This window comes from Salmo trutta, chromosome 34, assembly GCF_901001165.1.
Source record: "Salmo trutta chromosome 34, fSalTru1.1, whole genome shotgun sequence".
NCBI lineage: Eukaryota > Metazoa > Chordata > Actinopteri > Salmoniformes > Salmonidae > Salmo > Salmo trutta.
Window position 1 is genome coordinate 13,547,855 of NC_042990.1, and position 23,085 is coordinate 13,570,939.

The 23,085-nt window shown below is 40.1% G+C and overlaps 2 protein-coding genes across 6 annotated transcripts in view; one reads left to right on the forward strand and one right to left on the reverse strand.

Moving 5' to 3' along the window:
- Window positions 1–164: 164 nt before the first annotated feature.
- On the reverse strand, window positions 165–13,881 carry LOC115173641 (uncharacterized). 2 transcript variants are annotated; one of them, XM_029731933.1, is made up of 9 exons: window positions 13,793–13,881; window positions 7,515–7,725; window positions 6,688–7,014; window positions 6,035–6,391; window positions 5,483–5,581; window positions 2,969–2,999; window positions 2,840–2,880; window positions 2,344–2,387; window positions 169–788 (listed from the first exon to the last, which is right to left on the reverse strand). In XM_029731933.1, exons 2-9 carry the CDS (start codon window positions 7,588–7,590, stop codon window positions 723–725), a joined length of 1,041 nt encoding a protein of 346 aa, XP_029587793.1. In that variant the 5' UTR covers window positions 7,591–7,725; window positions 13,793–13,881; the 3' UTR covers window positions 169–722. The 2 variants fall into 2 exon arrangements, with proteins under 2 accessions (XP_029587794.1, XP_029587793.1); XM_029731934.1 differs by lacking the exon at window positions 13,793–13,881 and having other exon boundaries at window positions 165–788; window positions 6,095–6,391; window positions 7,515–7,737.
- sema4ab (sema domain, immunoglobulin domain (Ig), transmembrane domain (TM) and short cytoplasmic domain, (semaphorin) 4Ab) overlaps window positions 12,227–23,085 on the forward strand; it is a 52,088-nt gene continuing 41,229 nt past the window's right edge. The window contains exon 1 of one of the 4 annotated variants that reach the window (XM_029731931.1): window positions 12,227–12,537. The gene's annotated coding sequence lies outside the window, so the exon portion shown is untranslated. Of the gene's footprint in view, window positions 12,538–13,925; window positions 14,164–23,085 lie in introns of those variants that run through there. The other 3 variants (XM_029731928.1, XM_029731929.1, XM_029731932.1) reach the window with 3 other exon arrangements.

Below are 23,085 nucleotides of genomic sequence, written 5' to 3' on the forward strand. Positions count from 1 at the left end.
GATTGAGAATTTGAATGTATTTTTTTAGCATTCAAGCAAAGTTTTTAAACATGTGTTCAAAAAAACATAGGCAGTGTTGGCACCAACAGATCCAGGAAAATTGGAAATAAGATAAGAGGTAATTGAAGAGGTAATAAAATGAAAACAAAGAAAAAACCAAGTCATTCATTTACAAATAATCCCTGAGAGTGACACAGGATAGCTAAGACCATTTATTTCCAATGTGGTCCTCAGTGTAGGACAAAACCAGGACAAGATACAAATCTGTTGTTCTGCCCCTGAACAAGGCAGTTAACCCACTGTTCCTAGGCCGTCATTGAAAATAACAATTTGTTCTTAACTGACCTAGTTAAATAAAGGTAAAACAAAAATAAAAAATACACAGGAAAACACATGGGCCTATAAGCAGCCAACTAGCCTACACCACAAAACATACATCATCAATATAAAACTCAAGACTATTTCAGTACTTTTCCTGTGTAGGCTTGTACACGTTTTCCAATGGAAGGGCTCTAACCTGACCGTTGAAAACATTTTAGGACTGGGACAGTTTAATGACTATTGGGAGGCTATTCCAGAGTTGAATTACAACATAAAAGAAAGAGCTCTGTGCCGCGCTATTGGCTCTGGGCACTTTGCAATTGCGGACACTTGCTCTTGCTTTATACACAAATATATACATAATAATCTGAAAACTCTTACGCAATTTCTTCTTCAGAATATTATTGGATAATTGTATTTGGGCGTCTCCCAAGCTGGATGTGGTCCAAAGTCGCATACTGGACTTCCTGTGGAACGATCAACACCAGGGAGTTCATTATAGGAGCATTGTTTCTCAAGGAATCAGAAATAGGTATAGCTGTTGCTTTAAATTCAAAAATGCTTTAATACTTCATGTGGACTGAATTGGGGCAGCAATACTGCAAATGTAAACCAGGGTCTCATATGTGACTATTCACACCATAGAAAGGATAGTCAGTCAATCTCAATCAATACATTCACAATGAAGATAACTGAGTAATAATCTAAAACAATCATTCTAAGGGTGAGAGTAGGTTTAGCCTCAATTCATTAGAGTTTGTTTACAAATATAATCCATATAAAAATGCCACTCTTTATTTACACAAACCACAAACAGGTATATTGCCAATAAGTACTGTAATTACACTACACTTACCAAGTAATACGCCAGTATGAGACATGAGAAATTTTCAGAGCAGTATGTTCGGATCATAACACTACGGCCAGGCACCACACCCGAATAGGGTATCCCCCCTTAATCATATCACAATAAACTTTTACCAGTTGAATGTGGACACAAATAAGCGTTTCTGTTTTACAACTTTTCTGAAATATTGTATACAAATATGCAAACTAAGTGGTAACTCATTAAATATGCTCATATTTGCATATCACGCAAATACATTTTTCTGGACACTGGATAAAGTCAGCCTAAATATTTTGGTTTCATTTTGTTAGGACAATCCAGGACCGGACTTACACACGTCCGATTGTAGATAAATACTTTCTTACATATTTCTATTTGTGAAATACTAAAGAAAGTGACATAAAAAGCATTTTTGGTAGATTTTTCAGAAGAAAATGTCATCTAGAATTAACATTTGACAACATATTAACAATCCGGAGAATACTTCTAAGGATAACAGGCACAATTTGGTGAATGCAGATGCTTCTGAGGATGAGAAAAATGAATTGGCGGGTAGGAAGAGTCTGACTTTTGGGAAATGGCATTTAAAGACAAGGTCACTGAAATTTAGACTACCAATTTAGACCCAATCACCCTCTTGTCCAGTTTGCAATATTCTCTGTGAAATGGGCTTTGAAATGATGTGTGATTCAATGTAGTGAGCTTTGCAATTATGTATGTATATGTCTATTTAAAAATGCGGTAGTATGATAAATTAATAAAAATATACATTTATCAACTTTTTGACATTTTTACTTTTTGAAAATAATGGACCAAAATACCAAAAATTCTCTAAATTGTATATGCAAAAATGTAATTTTAGCCTGTGGTGCCTGGCCTTACAGTGTTTTTTCAATTTGGATACACTATGGGCCAGTTCCCCAGACACATATTAAGCCTACTTCTGGACTGAAAAACAATCTCCATAGAAAATGTTTTTAAGTCAAAGACTATTGGCTTAGTCGATATCCAGGATTGGAAACCAACCCCAAGAGTTAAATTGGGCCGAAATGGTGATTTAAAAGTTCTACCTGAGAAAATCTGATAGCACGGCAATGGATTATAAAAGTATGCAATATAAAAAAACATTTGGCACCTTCACCAAAAATTCTGAACCAAATACAATAGCTACTTACCGAGATGGATGATCTAACTGCCTTTCTTGCTTCTCCAAGTCTCCCTGCAAACGTTACAAGTCAGATCATGACAAACACCAATACAGCCATGACATCCCCGATAAACTAGTGTACTTCAAAATGTTTTGGAATCCTTCAATCAACCAACCCTGCAAACTCAGTCAAGAGATGCTGTGAGAACTAACGGTGTCTCAAAGTGCGCCAATGGCACCCCATTTACTTCTCTATGAAATATTTTGATCTCATCTCTCACACTCAAATGTAAAACAGAGTCCCCTAAAAAATGTCCCAACTCCTCATTCACAGCAGAAATTTGGGGAACAAAAAAAATGTAAGCTCATTTATTCAATCTATTTCAACTGAATAGTTAAAAAGATAATGAAAATGCAAAAATATTTTTGCTCACTATATACCACCAAGCTGATAAAAGCTATCTTAAAATCCTTCTAAAATCATTGGCTGTTGTAATTAAATTAGAAAAATTATAACATTTTACCAGATTGATGCTGCCTGCTCTCAGGGCCTGTGCCTCTTTGTCTGAAATTGAAACAGAGTATTTCACATTAGCACTCCAGCGTTCACTGACTTCTCAAATTAAATGTTAGATTAACGGTCAGACACAAACCTTGTATCCACATCAGTAACCACAGGATGTCCTATAGGAAAAAGCAATAAAAATGCCACATTTCAAATCCAGGTTGATGGATACATTATGAATCAATGATAATGTTCTTTGCCATTTGTTCATATTCGCTCTGTGATCGGATCTCAAAAGCAGAGGGAGTAAACTGTACAACTAAGGAAGAACTACTATAATTGCCTATTTCCAACATTCCTATTTCTGACATTGTTGTAGAGTGAATTAAGATACAGTAACTACGTCATTTGTGACTTTGGCTCAGTTTCTCTGATTTTAAGACTGAGTTCTTCTTTATCAATGTTGAAATAATTGGCAGTCAGGAGGGCGTAGGTGTATTACAGCTGCAGTTCAGCTGTAGTCAAATCAAAACTGCAAAAGCAGAACTGTCAATATGCCGCAGACACTTGACATAACGATCTCTATAACTATCACAGAAAGCTTAAGGAAGAAAGACAAGAATAACCTTTCTTAACTTTCCTGTGCAAGAGAAAATATACAGTAGATATCCTTTTGCATTCCATTTGCTCAGAAAAGGACATCATGGAAAATAATCGTCACCCCCACATTGGTCACCTATTCCATAGGTAGTAAAAACAGACCCTTTATCTATATCTTAGTTTGACGACTGAACTGGCCTACTTACACACCTAGTCATTACCATAGGCATCACGTCATACCCCTAATGTTTTTGAGGGGGCACTGATAAGTTACAAAATAAGCTACATCTTGTACATTTGTATCCTACAAATTTATTAAATGGATGAGGCATGTACAGTGGGGGAAAAAAGTATTTGATCCCCTGCTGATTTTGTACGTTTGCCCACTGACAAAGAAATTATCAGACTATAATTTTAATAGTAGGTTTATTTGAACAGTGAGAGACAGAATAACAACAACAAAAAAATCCAGAAAAACGCATGTCAAAAATGTTATAAAATGATTTGCATTTTAATGAGGGAAATAAGTATTTGACCCCTCTGCAAAACATGACATAGTACTTGGTGGCAAAACCCTTGTTGGCAATCAGAGGTCAGATGTTTCGTGTAGTTGGCCACCAGGTTTGCACACATCTCAGGAGGGATTTTGTCCCACTCCTCAACAGCAGATCTTCTCCAAGTCATTAAGGTTTCGAAGCTGACGTTTGGCAACTCGAACCTTCAGCTCCCTCCACAGATTTTCTATGGGATTAAGGTCTGGAGACTGGCTAGGCCACTCCAGGACCTTAATGTTCTTCTTCTTGAGCCACTCCTTTGTTGCCTTGGCCGTGTGTTTTGGGTCATTGTCATGCTGGAATACCCATCCACAACCCATTTTCAATGCCCTGGCTGAGGGAAGGAGGTTCTCACCCAAGATTTGACGGTACATGGCCCGGTCCATCATCCCTTTGATGTGGTGAAATTGTCCTGTCCCCTTAGCAGAAAAACACCCCCAAAGCATAATGTTTCCACCTCCATGTTTGACGGTGGAGATGGTGTTCTTGGGGTCATAGGCAGCATTCCTCCTCCTCCAAAGTTGAGTTGATGTCAAAGAGCTCCATTTTGGTCTCATCTGACCACAACACTTTCACCAGTTGTCCTCTGAGTCATTCAGATGTTCATTGGCAAACTTCAGACGGGCATGTATATGTATTCTTGAGCAGGGGGACCTTGCGGGCGCTGCAGGATTTCAGTCCTTCACGGCGTAGTGTGTTACCAATTGTTTTCTTGGTGACTATGGTCCCAGCTGCCTTGAGATCATTGACAAGATCCTCCCGTGTAGTTCTGGGCTGATTCCTCACCGTTCTCATGATCATTGCAACTCCACGAGGTGAGATCTTGCATGGAGCCCCAGGCTGAGGGATATTGACAGTTATTTTGTGTTTCTTCCATTTGCGAATAATCGCACCAAATGTTGTCACCTTCTCACCAAGCTGCTTGGCGATGGTCTTGTAGCCCATTCCAGCCTTGTGTAGGTCTACAATCTTGTCCCTGACATCCTTGGAGAGCTCTTTGGTCTTGGCCATGGTGGAGAGTTTGGAATCTGATTGATTGATCGCTTCTGTGGACAGGTGTCTTTTTTACAGGTAACAAGCTGCGGTTAGGAGCATTCCCTTTAAGAGTGTGCTCCTAATCTCAGCTCGTTACCTGTATAAAATACACATGGGAGACAGAAATCTGTCTCATTGAGAGGGGGTCAAATACTTATTTCCCTCATTAAAATGCAAATCAATTTATAACATTTCTGACATGGGTTTTTCTGGATTTTTATGTTGTTATTCTGTCTCTCACTGTTCAAATAAACCTACCATTAAAATGATAGACTGATCCTTTCTTTGTCAGTGGGCAAACTTACAAAATCAGCAGGGGATCAAATACTTTTTTCCCCCCACTGTACCTCCTCGGTTTCAATGGTTATAATGCCTCTGCTGAGGACATTGACATACAGTACATTGTCTCCCACAAGGTAATTTGGTATTTGTTTCATACAGTTTTGACCAATTATTGATTAGTTGTAACTCACCACGGTACAGACACACGGCGACAGTGACAGCCACTATAATGGTGAGGAGAGCAGCTGCAGATGCCCAATACAGCACCATTGTGCACATGCCAGTGGAATCTGTGGTGTAGGTCATAAATACATGTAAGAAAGAATACACAATGTACATAGTAAATGAGAAGTTGATAAGAGAACAACGTTTAAATCGGAAAAGGAAAATCATCACAAACTCTGTCACATTGGAAAAATATATAATTAAGTACAAGTATGCTATTATTGAAATATAAATGATTAGGGTGGGGACACACTCTCACACATTATGATGTAATATAAAACACGCGTTTTCCAGTGTACGTTTATTGTCATTTATGTGAAACTATAATTGAGCCTGTCCTATAGTATAATATGCTCATCCTAACCATCCTCACATTTTCTCATATCTTTGTAAGAAAAGTGAATAGGCTACTTTTGATTAGAAATGCTTCTGATTAAGGATGATGGATGGCTTTTTGCAGAGGAGACTGTTGAAATGAACATAAAAAGTGAGTACTTGAGATACACTGATGCAATTACCATTGCACTTTATCAGGGTTTTGTTGATAGAATTTCCCTCAAACTCCACCACACACGTACACTGCACCCCTCTGTTCCACTCCTCTGCCTGGACTAGAATCTGGTTCATAGTGAACTCTGTGGCTGAATCATTGTTGTCTGTCCAGGTGGACAAAGTTAGTCCGCTGTCCTCTCTCCCGTCTATGAGCCAGAACACGTGGACCTGAGATGGGACCACGTTCAACACCAAACACAGCAGAGGGATGAAGGACTCCGCTGTGTAGTGTAGAGTTGTCAACACAACAGACCCGTCACCGTCCGACGGAGAGAGGAGTTTGATGGCAGGGGATTCAGTGATGTTCTGTGTTCTCTCTCTCTCTGGGGAAAAGATTGTCAGAATTGTAAACATTTAAATGACTTGTTGAAATGATCTACAGGTTGTTCAACATAGCCTACACTCTGAATGCACGATTCTTCATTTTAGACCATACAGGCAACCTCATTCAATATGTTCAAAAGGTTACAGAAATGATATGCTATATTTACAATTGGCTATTTAGATTTTTCGAGCACAAGATGTATTTTTGTATGTGTATATTTTCATTTTTTAACACATCTGTGTATTGTTTTTATCAGTCAACTTTGTGAATGAAAATACCAGACATTCAATTTACCTGTCACAACAACTCTAGAACCATTGCCCGTGTGGATCATATCGGATTGAACAGCTGAACAATAGTACATTCCCGAGTCGCTCACTGTTGCTTTGGTGATTGTAGCAGAACATAGTTTGTCCTGTTTCCCTTTTCCCTCCTCGGAGTTGTTATCAATCTTTAAGTTATCAATCTTAATCAGTGTTCCAGTCCTGGGGTCTACTTTCATCCAAATCACAAGGTAGCAGTAGGTGATAAGCTCAACCAAATAGCATTTCAAGGTCACTGTATCACCAGCCTTCACCATCAGGCTCCCTGGCGTCTGGGTGATAATGGATGTGTGTGTAGCTAAAAACAGAAATAGGAATAACAAAAATATAACATATATTTCAACTAATTCCTGTTAGCATGTTTGGTGCATTTTCATAACTTTGTTTTTCTGAACAGGAATATACCAAGCGTGGATGCCAAACAGAGAAAAAAAGGCTTACTCTCTGTCCACTTATAAAAAGATTTCGAAACTTTTATAGGCCTGCTTTGTCTAACCTAAGATGTGAATTATCTTGAAATTACTAGATTATAAAATGAACTATCCCACATTACAGCCAGGATACAGATTCATTGACATGTTCAACATTTATTCTCACACGTTTATTAAAAAGTAATAACTTACTAGAATACTGTGGTTAAGGGCTTATTTATTGCAATAAATGAATGTATGCATAGTGATGATGAGACATAGGCTAAACTACCTTACTATCATTATTCGTTTTCCTCAATAAATGTACCTTTCCTACATTTATTCTCGACACATTGACAAAGTGGGCAGAATAGAGAGTCATACTTGCCTTTCAAAACATAGCTCCAGCACAGCAGAAATATCAGGGGCCATGGCATTTTAGATTCACGGAATTTGAAGGGCATCCTCTCTCATCATCCGTTCAGTCACCTTGACGAGATGAAGGTGTCTCGCACATAGCCCTGCTACGTCTCAGAAAGCGAGACCGACAACATCTCACCGGAAATGAACATATAAAGTGTCCTGCGTTATAACTCAAACTGTGAGCAAGGAAAGATAGGTCATATTCCAGCAAAGGCCTCTACAACAAAAAACTTAGAATAAATGCAAAGTTGAGAAGATTGCACCGACTGAATGCAACGAAGATAAATGTAAGAATTGACTCACTAAAGAACTGGCTATTTTTGACAATTACAGCCAGGCTATATTGGGATGAATGAATAAACATGATGACATCAAGGATTATTTGTTTTAATCAATTCACGTCCGTGATCTATAACCCCAGTTTGTACAAAAAGTAATAAAATACGTAATTTTGAACAAAAAAAGAATGTAAGAAGAATGTAACTCACTCTGTAAGAATATAGCCTATTAGGCTATTGGCCTGGTTCTCTGTAAAGTAGTAGGCCAATTAACTTTTCACAATTCTATTTGAAATTGGCTTAATTCAATATTATTATTAAGCTACGTTAGCTATTTTATCATTATTATAATAATTGTTTATCTTACCGGTAATCATCGTTAGCCAATTAAACAATACATCACTAAAAACGTTAGGCCCGTATGTCTATAGAGATATTATTATAATTGTTAACATTGCCTAATTATCTGAACATGGTATAATTCATAACGTCTGTTGTGATTCTGGCATGTGATGTGTGCCTTATCTCAATTTATGGCGCTGGATTCTACTAATGATGGATTCCAAGCCAAAGTCAATTTACATGTTGGTATAAACTTTCATTACAGGCTGTTTTAATTCCAGAAGGGAAAGTAGAACAAGTGGTTAAGAGAAACATTAGAAAGGCCTACATTCAAATACAGATGGTTCATTGTTACATAATGCTTTTATTTGGTAGTATATAACAAAACAACAATTGTAATGTTTAATTTGAACACTAAATAGGCTAGTTCATATTCAAGTGGGGGGGAACAAACATTTTTAGGACTATTCCTAAAAACTAAGACCATACAGATTGATATAAATTTATGTTCGTAAACTCCTGCCATTTATTCTAACGTTGCTCACCTTGATCTAACTTCAAAGGGCGCAAGCGATGTTGCAACTGAGCGAGGAAAAATAGCTTGAGGCGGCGCCTACACAAACTACCGGTTTGCCATTGGGGTTTCTAGACCACTAAGCTCATGGAAACTCTGAGATACTGCTGACATTGCTGAACAAGACAGTCTAAACATATTCCCGGAAATCGACAAAAGGGGTTTGATGAAATGAAAATAAAATGTTTTAGGCTAAAACATGTGAGATTATAGGTCTGAATAAAGGGCGCATTTTGTCTTCGTGGTAAAGGCAAAGGCGGCATGTTGATTGAGCTAAATGCGTTGATGCTGCATTCGTGCATAAAACCCCACTTTTCCGTCTTGGTTAAAAATATCAGCATTTCTAACATAATTATGAGTTAGAGGCTTTCAAGGGGTAATATTTTGCATGAAGTCTTTGATGCAGTGTTTGACTGAATCTGATGCTGAACTGTGAACTCCAATATGTTCCCATAACATTCACAGAGATGCTTCTTGTTGTTAGTAATTTGATTAAAATAAAAACATATGGACTTACAATGATTGGGAGTGAACTTGTAGATACAATGCCCTCCTTATTTGGGACAGTAAAGTATTTTTTATTTTCTTTTGGCTCTATACTTCAAAAGTTCATCCATATTGGGTGAACCATTTAGAAATTACAGCACTTTTTGTACATAAAAAGTATTGGGACAAATTCACTTGTATTTGTATTAAAACAGTAAAACGTTAAGTATTTGCCCCATATTCATAGCACACGATGACTACATCGAGCTTGTGACTACAAATCGTGAAGAACGATGAGTGAGAAAGTTACATATGCACAAATATCATAGGAGAAGGGTTAGCTAACATACTAAGGACTTGCAAAGTAGCTAAAAAGTTGTAAATGGCTGAAAAGCTAACTAGCTCAAATGCTAAAGTTGTCCATGATGAGATTCGAATTCACAACCTTTGGGCTACTAGACGTTCACGTTACTTTCGTTTTTGCGTTAAGCAACCATCTGTCTTAAGTAACCATATCAAACATAACATATACTTAATCGAGTTCTCGGATTTACGGATTTACGTACAAAATAATACGAAATGCTCTGGGACCCCTGTTATCGTAATGGTGAGATGTTATCATGTCTTGGAGGTATGACATTTGTGCATTGGTAACTTTCTCACTCATCATTATCCAATATTTGTTCAGTATGATCCATAATCATGGTAGCATCCCCATTAATATACAAGTTTTTAGAAACATATTATTTTCTTATTTATAATAAAAGTGACTCCAAAATGACAATACATTATTTTCCATTTATTTTTATTGGGAACAAAATAATCTGAAACACAACCAAAACAAACAGCAAATGCATTCAACAAATGTGTAGTGTCACAGGCTTGATGTAGTCATTGCGTGTTATGAATATGGGACCAAATACTTAACTTTTTACAACTTTAATACACATTTGTCCCAACACTTTTTCGCCCATAAAATGGGGGGACTATGTACAGAAATTGCTGTAGTTTCTAAACGGTTGCAAGCGCCATGCTCTACCAACTAAGTTATATGGGACAATTTAATGCAATAAAGACCCGCAATGTCCACAAACAATTGCGTTCGAACGCCCTCTTTTGGTAAACATTTATGCTATGCACGCAGGTTAGGCCACCATTTGCCTTGACTCTCGAGTTGCAGAGAGTCGGAAGACACTGCCATGACTTAGCCTATCAAATATAAATGATAAACGTATAAATGAACAGCCTACTTAGCTACAATAACATGGTATTTACTTTTAGATTGTAATAATTGCTTGAGTTTGCAGACCTAGTGAATAATGTGTTATGGCAACATGCACCGTTTATTTACCCTGTCAGATAAGATGTAGGCTATAGACCAATATATGTAGATGCTGTCAATACACTCACCTATCATTTTGTATATTTGGAAACTGCTAAGTCCTGCAGAGGCTTGAAACATTGCCATTCGCGCAAAGGGCTGTTCCAAGGTAGCTGCTAAGACTAAAATCTTAGGCTATTTTCTATTATTATCCATCTTACCAGCTCCTTTCCTCGCTGTGGTCATGACCTACCTATTGAGATATGGGAAGTAAAGCTGTAGGGTACATTGTTAAATTCATTTTGGTATGGTCAACTACCAAGGTAAAATTTGTTTTATATTGGACATTCGCAGTAGCAGTGTGTGGGTAAAATCGCTTTGGATGCCAAGCCCCCCCCCAAAAAAAGATATTAAAGCCATTATGTGGTAATTGTGTTGTTTGCTCCATAACCTGTTAATTCATATGCCTTGCGGCCCTGATATATAGGCCTAAAGGCAGAGACAATAAGATGACAGTGGCAGAAAAAATTAAATCACACCTTTGTTTTATCACAAAATTGGATAGCAGCCTCTGACCAATGAAGTCCATAAAGCATATTAAATGTACAGTAACAGACAGTTACATGACCTACAGCATGGTCAAGCAAGTTAATGTTTCCGTCATTTTCGGACCACTAAACAACTACTGATTTAGATCCACAAAGAGTTACTGCAAGTCGCAAAGAAAACAGGGGCTGCCTCTACTATTCCAGCACCATTTTAACTTCAACATTTCAAATCATCAAATCACCTCTGCTTAGTCTAATACAGTCACAACTAAAATATACCAAAAACAATTTAGTCCAATCAATGTAAGCTAAATATGATGTGGCTGTCCATGTTTCTGATTTCTGTGCACGTCGTGCAAGTAGAAAAACGTGATGACTCGCCCTACTTGTAGAGAAACACCAATGCCATCCTCTCTTTCGTGCTGACAAAACAGTCTATAACTCTGTCATACAGTACATGCTTTTATTTTTTGTTGTCTTAGGCTACCTGGCTAAAATGCTTGCTCGCTAGCCTAACTTTCATTCATGGGCAATGTTAGCTAGTTAACATTAGCCTTCTACATCTAGCTACATATTGAACTTCCATCCCCTCAGGCCAGGGGCACAACAATGTATGAATTAATGGGTGGATCAGAATCACCGTTATAATCATTGTCCTGTATGGCGAATTTAGTAAAACCACAAGTCTATCTCCATCCACGGCTAATTTAGGAAAGGGACAATTTTAGCTAGCTGGCTAGCTAGCCACTGGAGGACAACAACACCACAAGATGCAACAATTGAAGTTGTTTCTGTCAATGAGGTATGCTCTCAATAGGAGTGCCACCAAATCCACACTGGCTTCCCTTCACACTTTTTTTTTTGGTGCGCCTGGACCATTCACAGTTGAGCTCGCTCAGTTTAGCTCAACGCTGATTGGCTTCCCTTGCCTTTAACGCTACGGGAGGCAACAACGTCATACTCGTTTGGACTAGACAGCATCAGATTGACAACCTACACCTACAAAGACAGAGAGGCGCTGTTTCGCTCGCTCGAATGCTTTCTCCTGTGAGATACATTCAGCCGCTTGCGAATTGAAGGGGAATTATAAAAACACAGAAACGAAAGATAAATTAGTTAGTTTTTTTTGGGGGGGGGTTCTCAGCGTTGACACAGCGATATATGTTTTAGCAGTTGTTAAACTGCCTCGAAATTGCCGCTGGCATAGGCATGAAACGCCCATCTGTCTATCCAAGATAGCGTCTGAGGTGGCAAATTGGTTTAAATGACACGATGAAAAAAATGATGGTTTGTTATAGTAAGCGTTTCTCTTGTTCCTTCTTTAATGACCTTCCGTAAACCGGCCCAACAAGAAGGCTGAGGGAAGAGCTTTTTCGAATTTTCACCAGAGAATTGCCAGAAACCGTTCTGTGGAGGGTACAAGATCAAGTAGTGACCAGGTAAAACGGATTGTTGATCTACATGTCTGCACATGTAATGAGCTCTGAGGTGCAGGGTTGCAGTCAGATGTTGTGGGTTAATTGGACCCTGTGCTGTGTAAGTTCAGTTTTTTTATCCAGCATATATCAAACAAATGATTGGATAAAAAAATGTAACTTTTTCCAGGTAATTTACTTTCATGTTATAGGCTACAGTCATCCAGGTACCATCAGAGAAGTGGTTTTGACTGCAAGGTATGTGTGAAGAGCCTACCCAATGGTTTTTACTTGAATAGGCCAAAATTATGTTTTACAAAAGCAGTGTACTTAATAGCTTAGGATATGAAATGTTTTTCTGTAATTTTATGGATATCATGTGGCCATCTTAGTTTCTGATTTTGTTCAATTTAATTTGGCTAGGCCTACTTATTCCAAATGATAAACCTGATGGTTTGAGCCCTGAATGCTGATTGGCTGAAAGCTGTGGTATATCAGACCATATACAATGGGTATGACAAAAAAAAGTAATATTTACTGGTCTAATTACGTTGGTATCCAGTTTATAATAGCTATAAGACACCTCGGGGGTTTGTGGTAGACTATATGGCCAATATACCACAGCTACGGGCTGTATCCAGGGTTGCGTTGTGCGTAAGAACAGCCATCAGCCGTGGTGCATTGGCCATATACCTCCTCGGGCCTTATAGCTTAATTAGAAACTGGCTGGTTGGAGTCCTGGAACCTGATTGGCTGACAGCCGTGGTATATCAGACTGTATATACCACGGGTATGACAACATTTATTTTTACTGCTCTAATTACGTTGATAACCAGTTTATAATAGCAATAAGGCACCTTGGGGGTTTGTGGTATATGGCTAATATACCACGGCTAAGGGCTGTGCCTAAGATCAGCTCTTAGCCGTGGTATATTGGCCATATACCACACCCCCTCGTGCCATATATATATATTACATTACAGTAGACGTATTATAATCAGCATTGTTATTTACAAAAACCTGGATATGTGGAACAAACAGAGGGTCAAGTAATATGTCTGCCAGAACGCTCTGCTGAAGTTAGTAGTGGATGATGCCAGTAAAAGCCAGAATGGGCTTTAAGTTGACAAAGGCATTGAGAAAAATGTGTTAACATTAATTGTAATGAAGGGAAAATGTAATGATGTGACCACAAGCAACATAGTGGATTTGTCTGTATAGCCTATAATATTGTGTTATCAGCAGCAGAGGATAATACAATCTTTGGTTATAGTCTTACCGGTTTCCTCCTATAGATGGCGCCTGTTGATCACCAGAGATAGTCTACGGTAATCTGTTGATCAACGGTGTGTTCACTTTGCTGAGCCGGGGCCATACAATTATATGGGAGGAGGCAGGCCAGGCAGACAGGCGTTTTTTCACGGGGAGCTCCAAGAGCAAATGTTTACGGTCAGCGGTTTCCTTTTGTGGGCACGACTTATTTCGTTCGGAAGCGAGAGCAGAGCTTGCTACCTGAGCGGCGTAAACTACTACACCAATCCGATTCAGTTTACCTGAACGCAAGGGTGCGCTGGACAGAAAAACGCTGGGAGAAGACACGCATAAACGCCTTCCGTGAAGATACCTTGTTCTCTGCCCTTTGAGATGTAGGTAAGACCGATGTGTCGAGTAGGCTTTTTTCTATTTGTTTGCACTAAAGCACGTTAGATAAGCTAGCTATGTACTTTAAATTAGTACATTTCAACCAGCACAACCACTTAACGTTGTTAGACTTAACATTTTTGCTAGTTTAGCTTTGTATTCAGTGAGTGTTTTGACTGTAAACAGCCTATGTTACAGCCAGCATAACGTTACTCTCGTGGTAACCTTCATATGTTTGTCGAATTTGCATTGTAAATGGGAACGGAACAAAACAACATTTGTGATAATACACGCTTGTATTTTGCACACGATTCTGAACGCCTTTTGCGCCCTGGGTGTTGTAAACCGAGAGAAAGCAACAATTATGGGATGAACTTTGGAAAACACGTGCTTGCCTCTGGCTGACTCGCGCTGTGGAATGTTTTGGGGGTGGAATGTGGGGATTGTTTTCCATTTGTCTTGTACTTTGTTATTTTAATGTTCTGAAATTCAGTTTCAGCGTTCACTCTGGAATCCAATGTTTGTGGGTGTCGAATAATATCAGCAGTGGAAAAATAAGCTCTATTCACTAGTTGATAACCTTTGACTTGGTTGTCTGTCTGTGTTTGCCCAGCGAAGTTGGCCAACCAAACTCATACAGCTTGGTGAAACTTTTCAGTTGTTGATATGACCGACCTTATTAGACCTGAAACACTCATTAGCTACTGCAGTCTGTTCATTTTCAAGCAGTTAGGCCGAGTAACCTGTGCCCCAGCACATTGGTTCTGTACCGGTACCCCCTGTATATAGCCTCACTTCTGTTATGTTTACTGCTGCTCTTTAATTATTTAAATAAAAAATTGTACTCCTATTTTTTTACTTAACTTATTTTTCTTAAACGTATTGTTGGTTAAGGGCTCGTAAGTGAACATTTCACTAAGATCTAGACCTGTTGTATTCGGCACATCTGACAAATATACATCTATTTATTTGACTGGGTCAATAACACCTTAAAGATGTAGGTTAGGATTGTCTACACGCTCTCAAACTTGAGTCTACCTCCTGATTCCATTGTCACTGCTGCTCGTAGATGGAGAATACCCATGAAATGGCTACATTTGTGTAACAAAGTGACTTCAATTGTTCTGTGACAGATCTAATGCCAACGGAAAGCCATGCTTTGCTGCGAATATGAATGAAGTCATTGGCTGACTGTTGTCTTTGTGGCAGAGGGATGGAGAGGGAGGGTTGTCTTGCTCTTACCCACTCAGGTGGAAAATTAGATAGTTGGTTGAAGTGTGCATCAGAGGCGCACAAACTATCCTGTCTAGTGTTGGGTGGTATCCAGATTTTCATAGTTATACCGCTTCTGTACCATACCAGGATATACTGTATTACTGAATGTGCACACAGGGGGTGCTATTTCACAAAACCAAAGAATTGGACAAACGCACAAAGGCAACAGGGATCTTGATCCATGAGGGGATTAAGTGAATGTCTCTGCTGTAACCAAGAAGCTTGATCTTGACTTCTAGCCTCATAACTAGCAAGTTAGCAAACCACATACATAGCTGGAGCCCTGAGCTGGATATCATTTATTTGACACATTTTATATATGCTACATGACCAAAAGTTTGTGGACACCTGCTCGTCGAACATCTCATTCTAAAATCATGGGCATTAATATGGAGTTGGTCCCCTCCCTTTGCTGCTATAACAGCCTCCACTCTTCTGGGAAGGCTTTCCATTAGATGTTGGAACATTGCTGCGGGGACTTGCTTCCATTCAGCCACAAGAGCATTAGTGAGGTCGTGCACTGACGTTGGGCGATTAGGCCTGGCTCGCAGTCGGGGTTCCAATTCATCCCAAAGGTGTTCGATGTGGTTGAAGTCAAGGCTCTGTGCAGGCCAGTCAAGTTCTTCCACACTGATCTCGACAAACCATTTCTGTATGGACCTTGCTTTGTACACGGGGGTGTTGTCATGCTGAAACAGGAAAGGGCCTTCCCCAAACTGTTGCCACAAAATTGGAAGCACAGAATTGTCTAGAATGTCATTGTATGCTATAGCGTTAAGATTTCCCTTCAGTGGAACTAAGGGGCCTAGCCCGAACCAAGAAAAACAGCCCCAGATCATTATTTCTCCTCCACTAAACTTTACAGTTGGCACTATGCGTTGGGGCAGGTAGCGTTTTCCTGGCATTCGCCAAACCCAGATTCGTTGTTTGGACTGCCTGATGGTGAAGCGTGATTTATCATGCCAGAGAGTGCATTTTCACTGCTCCAAAGTCCAATGACTGTGAGCTTTACACCACTCCAGCCGACGCTTGGCATTGCACATGGTGATTTTAGGCTTGTGTGCGGCTGCTTGTGCATGGAAACCCGTTTCATGAAGCTCCAGACGAACAGTTGTTCTGCTGACGTTGCCTCCAGAGGCAGTTTGGAACTCGGTAGTCTGTTTCAACTGAAGACAGACGATTTTTAGGCACTCGGCGGTCTGGTTCTGTGAGCTTGGGTGGCCTACCACTTTGTGGCTGAGCTGTTGTTGCTCCTAGCTGTTTCCACTTCCCAATTACAGCACTTAATTGACCGTGGCAGCTGTAGCAGGGCAGAAATTTGACGAACAGATTTGTTGTAAAGTTGACGGTGCCACGTTGAGTCAATGAGCCCTTCAGTAAGGCCATTCTACTGCCAGTGTTTGTCTATGGCGATTGCATGGCTGTGCTGGATTTTAAATAACTGTCAGCAACGGGTGTGGCTGAAATAGCTGAATCCACTAATTTGAAGGTGTCTACATATATATTTATTACACACACTATATAAATATTTTTTACGGTATTGAAAATCATACCGTCTGTATTTTGAAAAGAAAAACTGGTATATCGCTCAAGCCTCCGGTCATTGGAGGAGATTCTCCACGGCTCTTGAAACCAAAGCCTGCACAGCACAATCATCTTGTTTGAAGTCAGCTTCAGCCTCTGGACATGCTGATGCTTTATAACCTGGCTGGTAGTCTGAAGTTGTCCAACCCTTTTGTCTGACAGTATTGTTCATAAATGGGGGCTTTTCCCTCAGATCCTCATACCATGAGTCAGTGAGGAATATGTGAAAGCAGATGAAGGTGCGTGGTGGGCAGAAGTGCCGGTGTCAAGTGGTTTCTGTCTATTGAAGAGGCTTTGTATGCTTCATTCGCACACTGGTGTCACCAGGCAGTCTCGGCGGGGGGGGGGGGGGGGGAGGCAGTGTGCTGTTGCAGCCTAGTTAATTGGCTTGTTCTTGGAAAAACACAGTCGTGCAGCATGTGTGCATGCACACACACACCAATACACGCAATTAGACATGCAGATAAACACACTCAACCTCAACTAAAACCCTAAACCCCTCGTCAGACCTCGTAATAGAGTGGTGAGGAGTCTGCTGTGTATGGAAGGGACTTCGCCATTTCTTTTCTGTATTCAGGTTCACTTATACCCTGATGAAGACGGCTTGTCTGTCGAAACGTTGGACAAATATTTTGCATTGCATCTGAGCTCCTAGAGTGTGCGGCTCTCCTTTATTTTTTTAACTGTTCTACTACGCTAGCCAGCACCTCGCCTAAATAGGTGTGCGGTTCTTTCGCCTCTAGATTATTCAGGTTCACTTAAACATAATTTGAAGCTTTGTTTTACTGTTGACAGTTACAGCTGATTTTGGGATTGTATATCGATTCGTTCTTCTTATATATCTGTCATGTAATGTTTTTGTTTCAGTCTCTGAATTGTTCAATCAGACTTTTCGTTGCCAGCTCCAGATATCAGGGCATAAAAAATCTAACCTGTGTCCTTAATTAGCCTAGTGGACATGTGCGCCCAGCTATATCCTGTGCCAAGCTTGTTTTCCCTGGCTGAACTAGCTGGCTAACTGAACTATGCTAGTTTCCGCCCTCATTGCTAAAGGTCATAAATACTGCACCCTACACTTCAAAACTCTGTTGCTAGTTATAAAATCATGTAACCAAGAAATTCGCTGGAGAGAAACTTAAATAATTTATTTAAATAGTCATGGCTGGTTTGAGGTATCTGTCGTGTCGTAAGACAACGGCGGTGAAGGATGTCATTGCTACTTAACACGGATCCAAGTTCGGTTTTGAGATCCATTGTTGTAAGGTTAGCTGGAAGTTTCTGTTCTTGGAACTGTGTTATCGAGCCTCTTACCGCTTGGCTCGATGGGATATGTAGTGATTTTGCCAACACAGCCAGATATGTAAACAGTATTGTACACTTAACCTTTTTTAAACGCACTATCATAGTTGTTGCGGACTTTTAGTTTAATGAGTAATCCAGGAATGGCACAAGTTAATTGACATGAGAACTTAATTGATATGAGGGTCCTCGCCACTCTATTCTCCGGGCTGGTCAGATCTGCTGTAGTCATGGCAACCCCACAGGGGCCTAGGGGATCAAAGCTTTTGCTGGAGATTTGCCTCGGTCTTTTGCCTTGCTCTCGCTTTCTCTTTCTCTCGATGTCCCACTCTCTCGATGTCATATCTGTAGCCTGGCTTGGACAAAGACGAGTCTTCTCTTTCTTGTCTTCTCCTCTTTCTTTGCAGCTGGGGTTACCCCTACCACAATGAGTCCTAGTGATGTTTTCATATAACCCTATAATCTGTCTCGGATTATACCAGGCCAGAACTTTGATGGTTTTGACCCACACATTTTTACATTATAACCATATGAACGATTGTCGCTGTGGATGCAACTCGCATTCTTAATGAAGCAGTTCTCACACAGAAAAGCTATGCTTCTGTTTGCTTTGCTTATTCGCCTAATCCCTTTGTTGTTTTGGTGGCTCTGTTTTGCACCATTTATCTTTTGACTGATTTGGGAAAGCTGCTTACAAAATGTATTTTTATTTAAAGATAAAGTTCTGTCTAGCCCCAATTCAGACTTACGCACCAAAGTAAACTTCTAAATTAGAATGGTACTGTGAAAGGAAAAGTATTTGAAGATTATTTTTGCCTCTGCTTATAAATTAAAGGGAAAGATTCACTTAAAAAAAAAAAAATGTTGTGCGTCTCTGAGCCATGTTTTATAGATTCCAGCGGTCATTTCGCGATTTCATGTGCGTCTGAGATGTTGCCGTTCAAGCAGGCAGAAATTAGTCCGGTATGACACAGCATTGCCATAAAGCCGCTCACTACACTGGAAGTTAATAGGAATTACTACTTTACATCGCAAAAATGTCTATCATACATGTCAGATTTCAATACTGGCCAATGTCATAACTCAGGAGTTTGTCTTCTCTCGAATTATTTTTGCAATATTCCTACCTTGAGAAATGTATAATTTAAGAAGGTCCACCACATTTCTCCTGTTTGTCTGCCTCTTCAGTCCAGGGTGCATACATAGAGATATGAGGAATCATCTTTGTACCTGTGCCATTTATAGAATCTGTGACAGCAGGGGCAACGACATTGAGTACATTTTGGCTGAACCCCGACCCACACACACAATTGGCCTAACCCTCCTGATGACCTGGTTGGACATGACTCCAACAGGGTCACCAGGAGGGTTCAGCCAATGAAGTCAGAAGTCCCACCCAGTTGACAACATTAAAATGGTGCTGCCAATGCTAATTCTGCCTTGTTCTCACAATATTTAACACTGTAAATGATAGGAATTTGTGGTTTTCGGTGGATTTTTTTTTCTTTAAGCCCACCTCCCTCTTTCATTTTGAAGGCACTCTGGCTACTGTCAGGGGCCTTGCTATATGCAGAATGTGGTCTTATAGTTTTCAGTACCATTTTACATTCCACTTAATATGGGTTTTATGCTGGCATGATATTGCCTGTAAAGTTATAACTCACCCTCACCCTGAACAACTGGATCTTGCCGTAGTCTACCCTAAGGTTTGGGGGTGCCCGTGGGTGGCTTTGGTCCAATCGGCTTTGGTCCAAATCGGATGATGGGCATTATATTTAAGGCAGGGTGGTATACCATATTTTACTATATACCGGTATTGTTGCACAGACGAGATTGGGTTTTTACTTTACCTCTTTAGTAAGGCCATTCTACTGCCAATGTTTGTCTATGGAGATTGCACGGTGGTGTGCTCGATTTTTATACACCTGTCAGCACTGGTCTGGCTGAAATAGCCAAATCCACTAATTTGAAGGTTTGACCACATTTTTGTGTGTGTATATATGGTGTGTGTGTGTGTGTGTGTGTGTATAAACGCAACATGTAAAGTCCCAGGTTTCATGAGCTGAAAAAAAAAGATCCCAGAAATGTTCCATTAGCACAAGCTTATTTCTCTTTTTTTTTGCACAAATTTGTAGACATCCCAGTTTTGCCACAAAACACAATGCCACAGATGTCTCAAGTTTTGAGGAAGCGTGTAATTGGCATGCTGACTGCAGGAATGTCCACCAAAGCTGTTTCCAGATATTTGAATGTTCATTTCTCTGGTCTGCGGCCTCACAACTGCAGACCACGTCTAACCATGCCAGCCCAGGATCTCCACATCTGGCCTCTTCACCTGAGGGATCGTCTGAGACCAGCCACCGGGACAACTGATGAAACTGGGGGTTCGCACAACTGAAAACTTTCTGCACAACTGTCAGAAACAGTCTCAGGGAAGCTCATCTGCTCCCTCATCGTCCTCACAAGGGTCTTGACCTGACTGCAGTTTGGCGTCGTAACCAACTTCAGTGAACAAATACTCACCTTCGATGGCCATTGGCACCTTTTTAGAAGTGTGCACTTCACCAGTTTCAACTGTTACGTTTGCTTATGTCAACGTTGTGAAGAGTCCCCAAAGGTGGCCGTGACAAGATCCTGAGGACCGTTGTCGTGCCATTCATCTGCCGCCATGGTTCAGCTTGATCATGCACGGCCCCATGTTGCAAGGATCTGTACACAATTCTTGGATTGCCCCAGTTCTTCCATGGCCTGCATACTCACCAGCCATGTCACTCATTGAGCATGTTTGGGATGCTCTGGATCGACATGTACAGCAATGTGTTGGAGTTTCCGCCAATGTCCAGCAACTTCGCACAGCCATTGAAGAGGAGTGGGACAACATTCCACAGGCCACAATCAAAAGCATGATTTACTCTATGCGAACGAGATGTAGCGCTGCGTGAGGCAAATGATGGCCACACCAAATACTGTCTGGTTTTCTGATCCACACCCCTACCTTAAAAAAAGTGCCTGTGACCATCAGATGCGTCTGTTTTCCCAGCTATGTGAAGTCCATAGATTAAGATGTAATGAATTTATTTTGGTTGACGGATTTCCTTATGAACGTAACTCAGTAAAATCTTTGAAGTTGTTGCTTCTTGCATTTATATTTTTGTTCAGTGTATTTTCATAAAATAATTACATTTATTAGTGGGTCTTATGGTTGTGGAAAGCTAATACATTGCATTGAGAAAGTATTCACACCCCTTGACTTTTTCCACATATTATAATTACAGCCTGAATGTAAAATAGATTAAATTGAGATTTGTTATCGCTTGCCTACACACAATACCCCATAGTGGAATTGTGTTTTTCAAACTTTACAAAAAAACAAAAAGCTGATGTCTTGAGTCAAGTATTCAACCCTTTTTAATATGGCAAGTCTAGATATGTTTAGGAGTTAAAATTAGCTTAAGTTGCATGGACTTGTGCCAAAGTGGTGTAAGCATGATTTTTGAACGACTACCTCATCTCTGTACTCCACACACACAATTATCTGTATGATCCTAGGGCTGTTGCGGTGACCATGTTACCACCACACCGGCGGTCATGAAGGCAGTCAAATTCCACATGACCATTTAATCAAGGTAATTAGGCTTCTCCAAGCTCTGATGCTGGTCATCAGTAGCCTACCAATCTTTCTAACTGCCTGGTACTCAACACTCTATTGTCCCTCTAAATCACTCTGACGTCAATGCAAATGTATTCAAAAATGTAATCAAACGCTTCGTGAGAGCTCATGTTGCGCAACATTTCTATAGGCTCTGCAATTGCGTGAGAGTGATGGCCGCTAATAAGAGGAGGATCCTATCAGCTAGGCCTAGTATATTTATTTCTCAACTTTCCTAATATTAAGCACATTGGCTATATTTACAACAGGAGTATAGCCTACCTGGCTGGCATGAAAATGAACCACGGGAAAAGCGTCCTCCATTCGCTATATAAGTGTATAGATTACGTGTTTTTTCCCCCGCTGCACCTCTATCGAAACAGGTGCATGATAATGGTCCATTCTAAATCAAAACAAATTTCTCACACACACTTATTTATGTGTAAAGACAAGATTAAATCTGGAATAGTCTGATGGGTGACAATATTTGCCTATCACTTGTGAATGATATATTATCAATTGTGAATGATGCCAAGCATTAGAAACAATGCCTTTTTTTTCTCTCGAATCATAGTCACACACCTCACGTAGCCTCGCCCATAGGCCTATGTGTTTTAATAAGGTCTGTATCACAACTAAAGTGGCCAAATAACTTATTAAAATTAAGCACATTAGGCTCTACACACCATGTAAAGCGGAATAACTGGCATACAGTACCAGTCAAGTTTTTAGTTTTTAAGGGGTTTTCTTTATTCGTGAAGACATCAAAAATATGAAATAACACACATGGAATCATGTAGTAGCCAACAAAGTAGCCACCCTTTTCCTTGATGACAGCTTTGCACGCTCTTGGCATTCCCTCCCTAGCTTCATGAGGAATGCTTTTCCTACAGTCTTGAAGGAGTTCCCACATATGCTGTGCACTTGTTGGCTGATTTTCCTTCTCTGCGGTCCAACTCATCCCAAACCATTTCAATTTGGGTTGAGGTTGGGTAATTGTGGAGGCCAGGTCATCTGATGCAGCACTCCATCACTCTCCTTCTTGGTCAAATAGCCCTTACACAGCCTGGGGGTGTGTTGGGTCATTGTCCTGTTGAAAAACAAATGATAGTCCCACTAAGCGC

Bases quoted from the DNA above. Each gene is read 5' to 3' on its own strand.
- LOC115173641 (XM_029731933.1), bottom strand. From the start codon at position 7,590: ATGCCCTTCAAATTCCGTGAATCTAAAATGCCATGGCCCCTGATATTT. The intron at 6,392-6,687 runs GTAAATTGAATG...TCTTTTCCCCAG, and splicing joins TTCTAGAGTTGTTGTGACAG to AGAGAGAGAGAACACAGAAC. The intron at 789-2,343 runs GTAAGTAGCTAT...ATCGTTCCACAG, and splicing joins CAGTTAGATCATCCATCTCG to GAAGTCCAGTATGCGACTTT.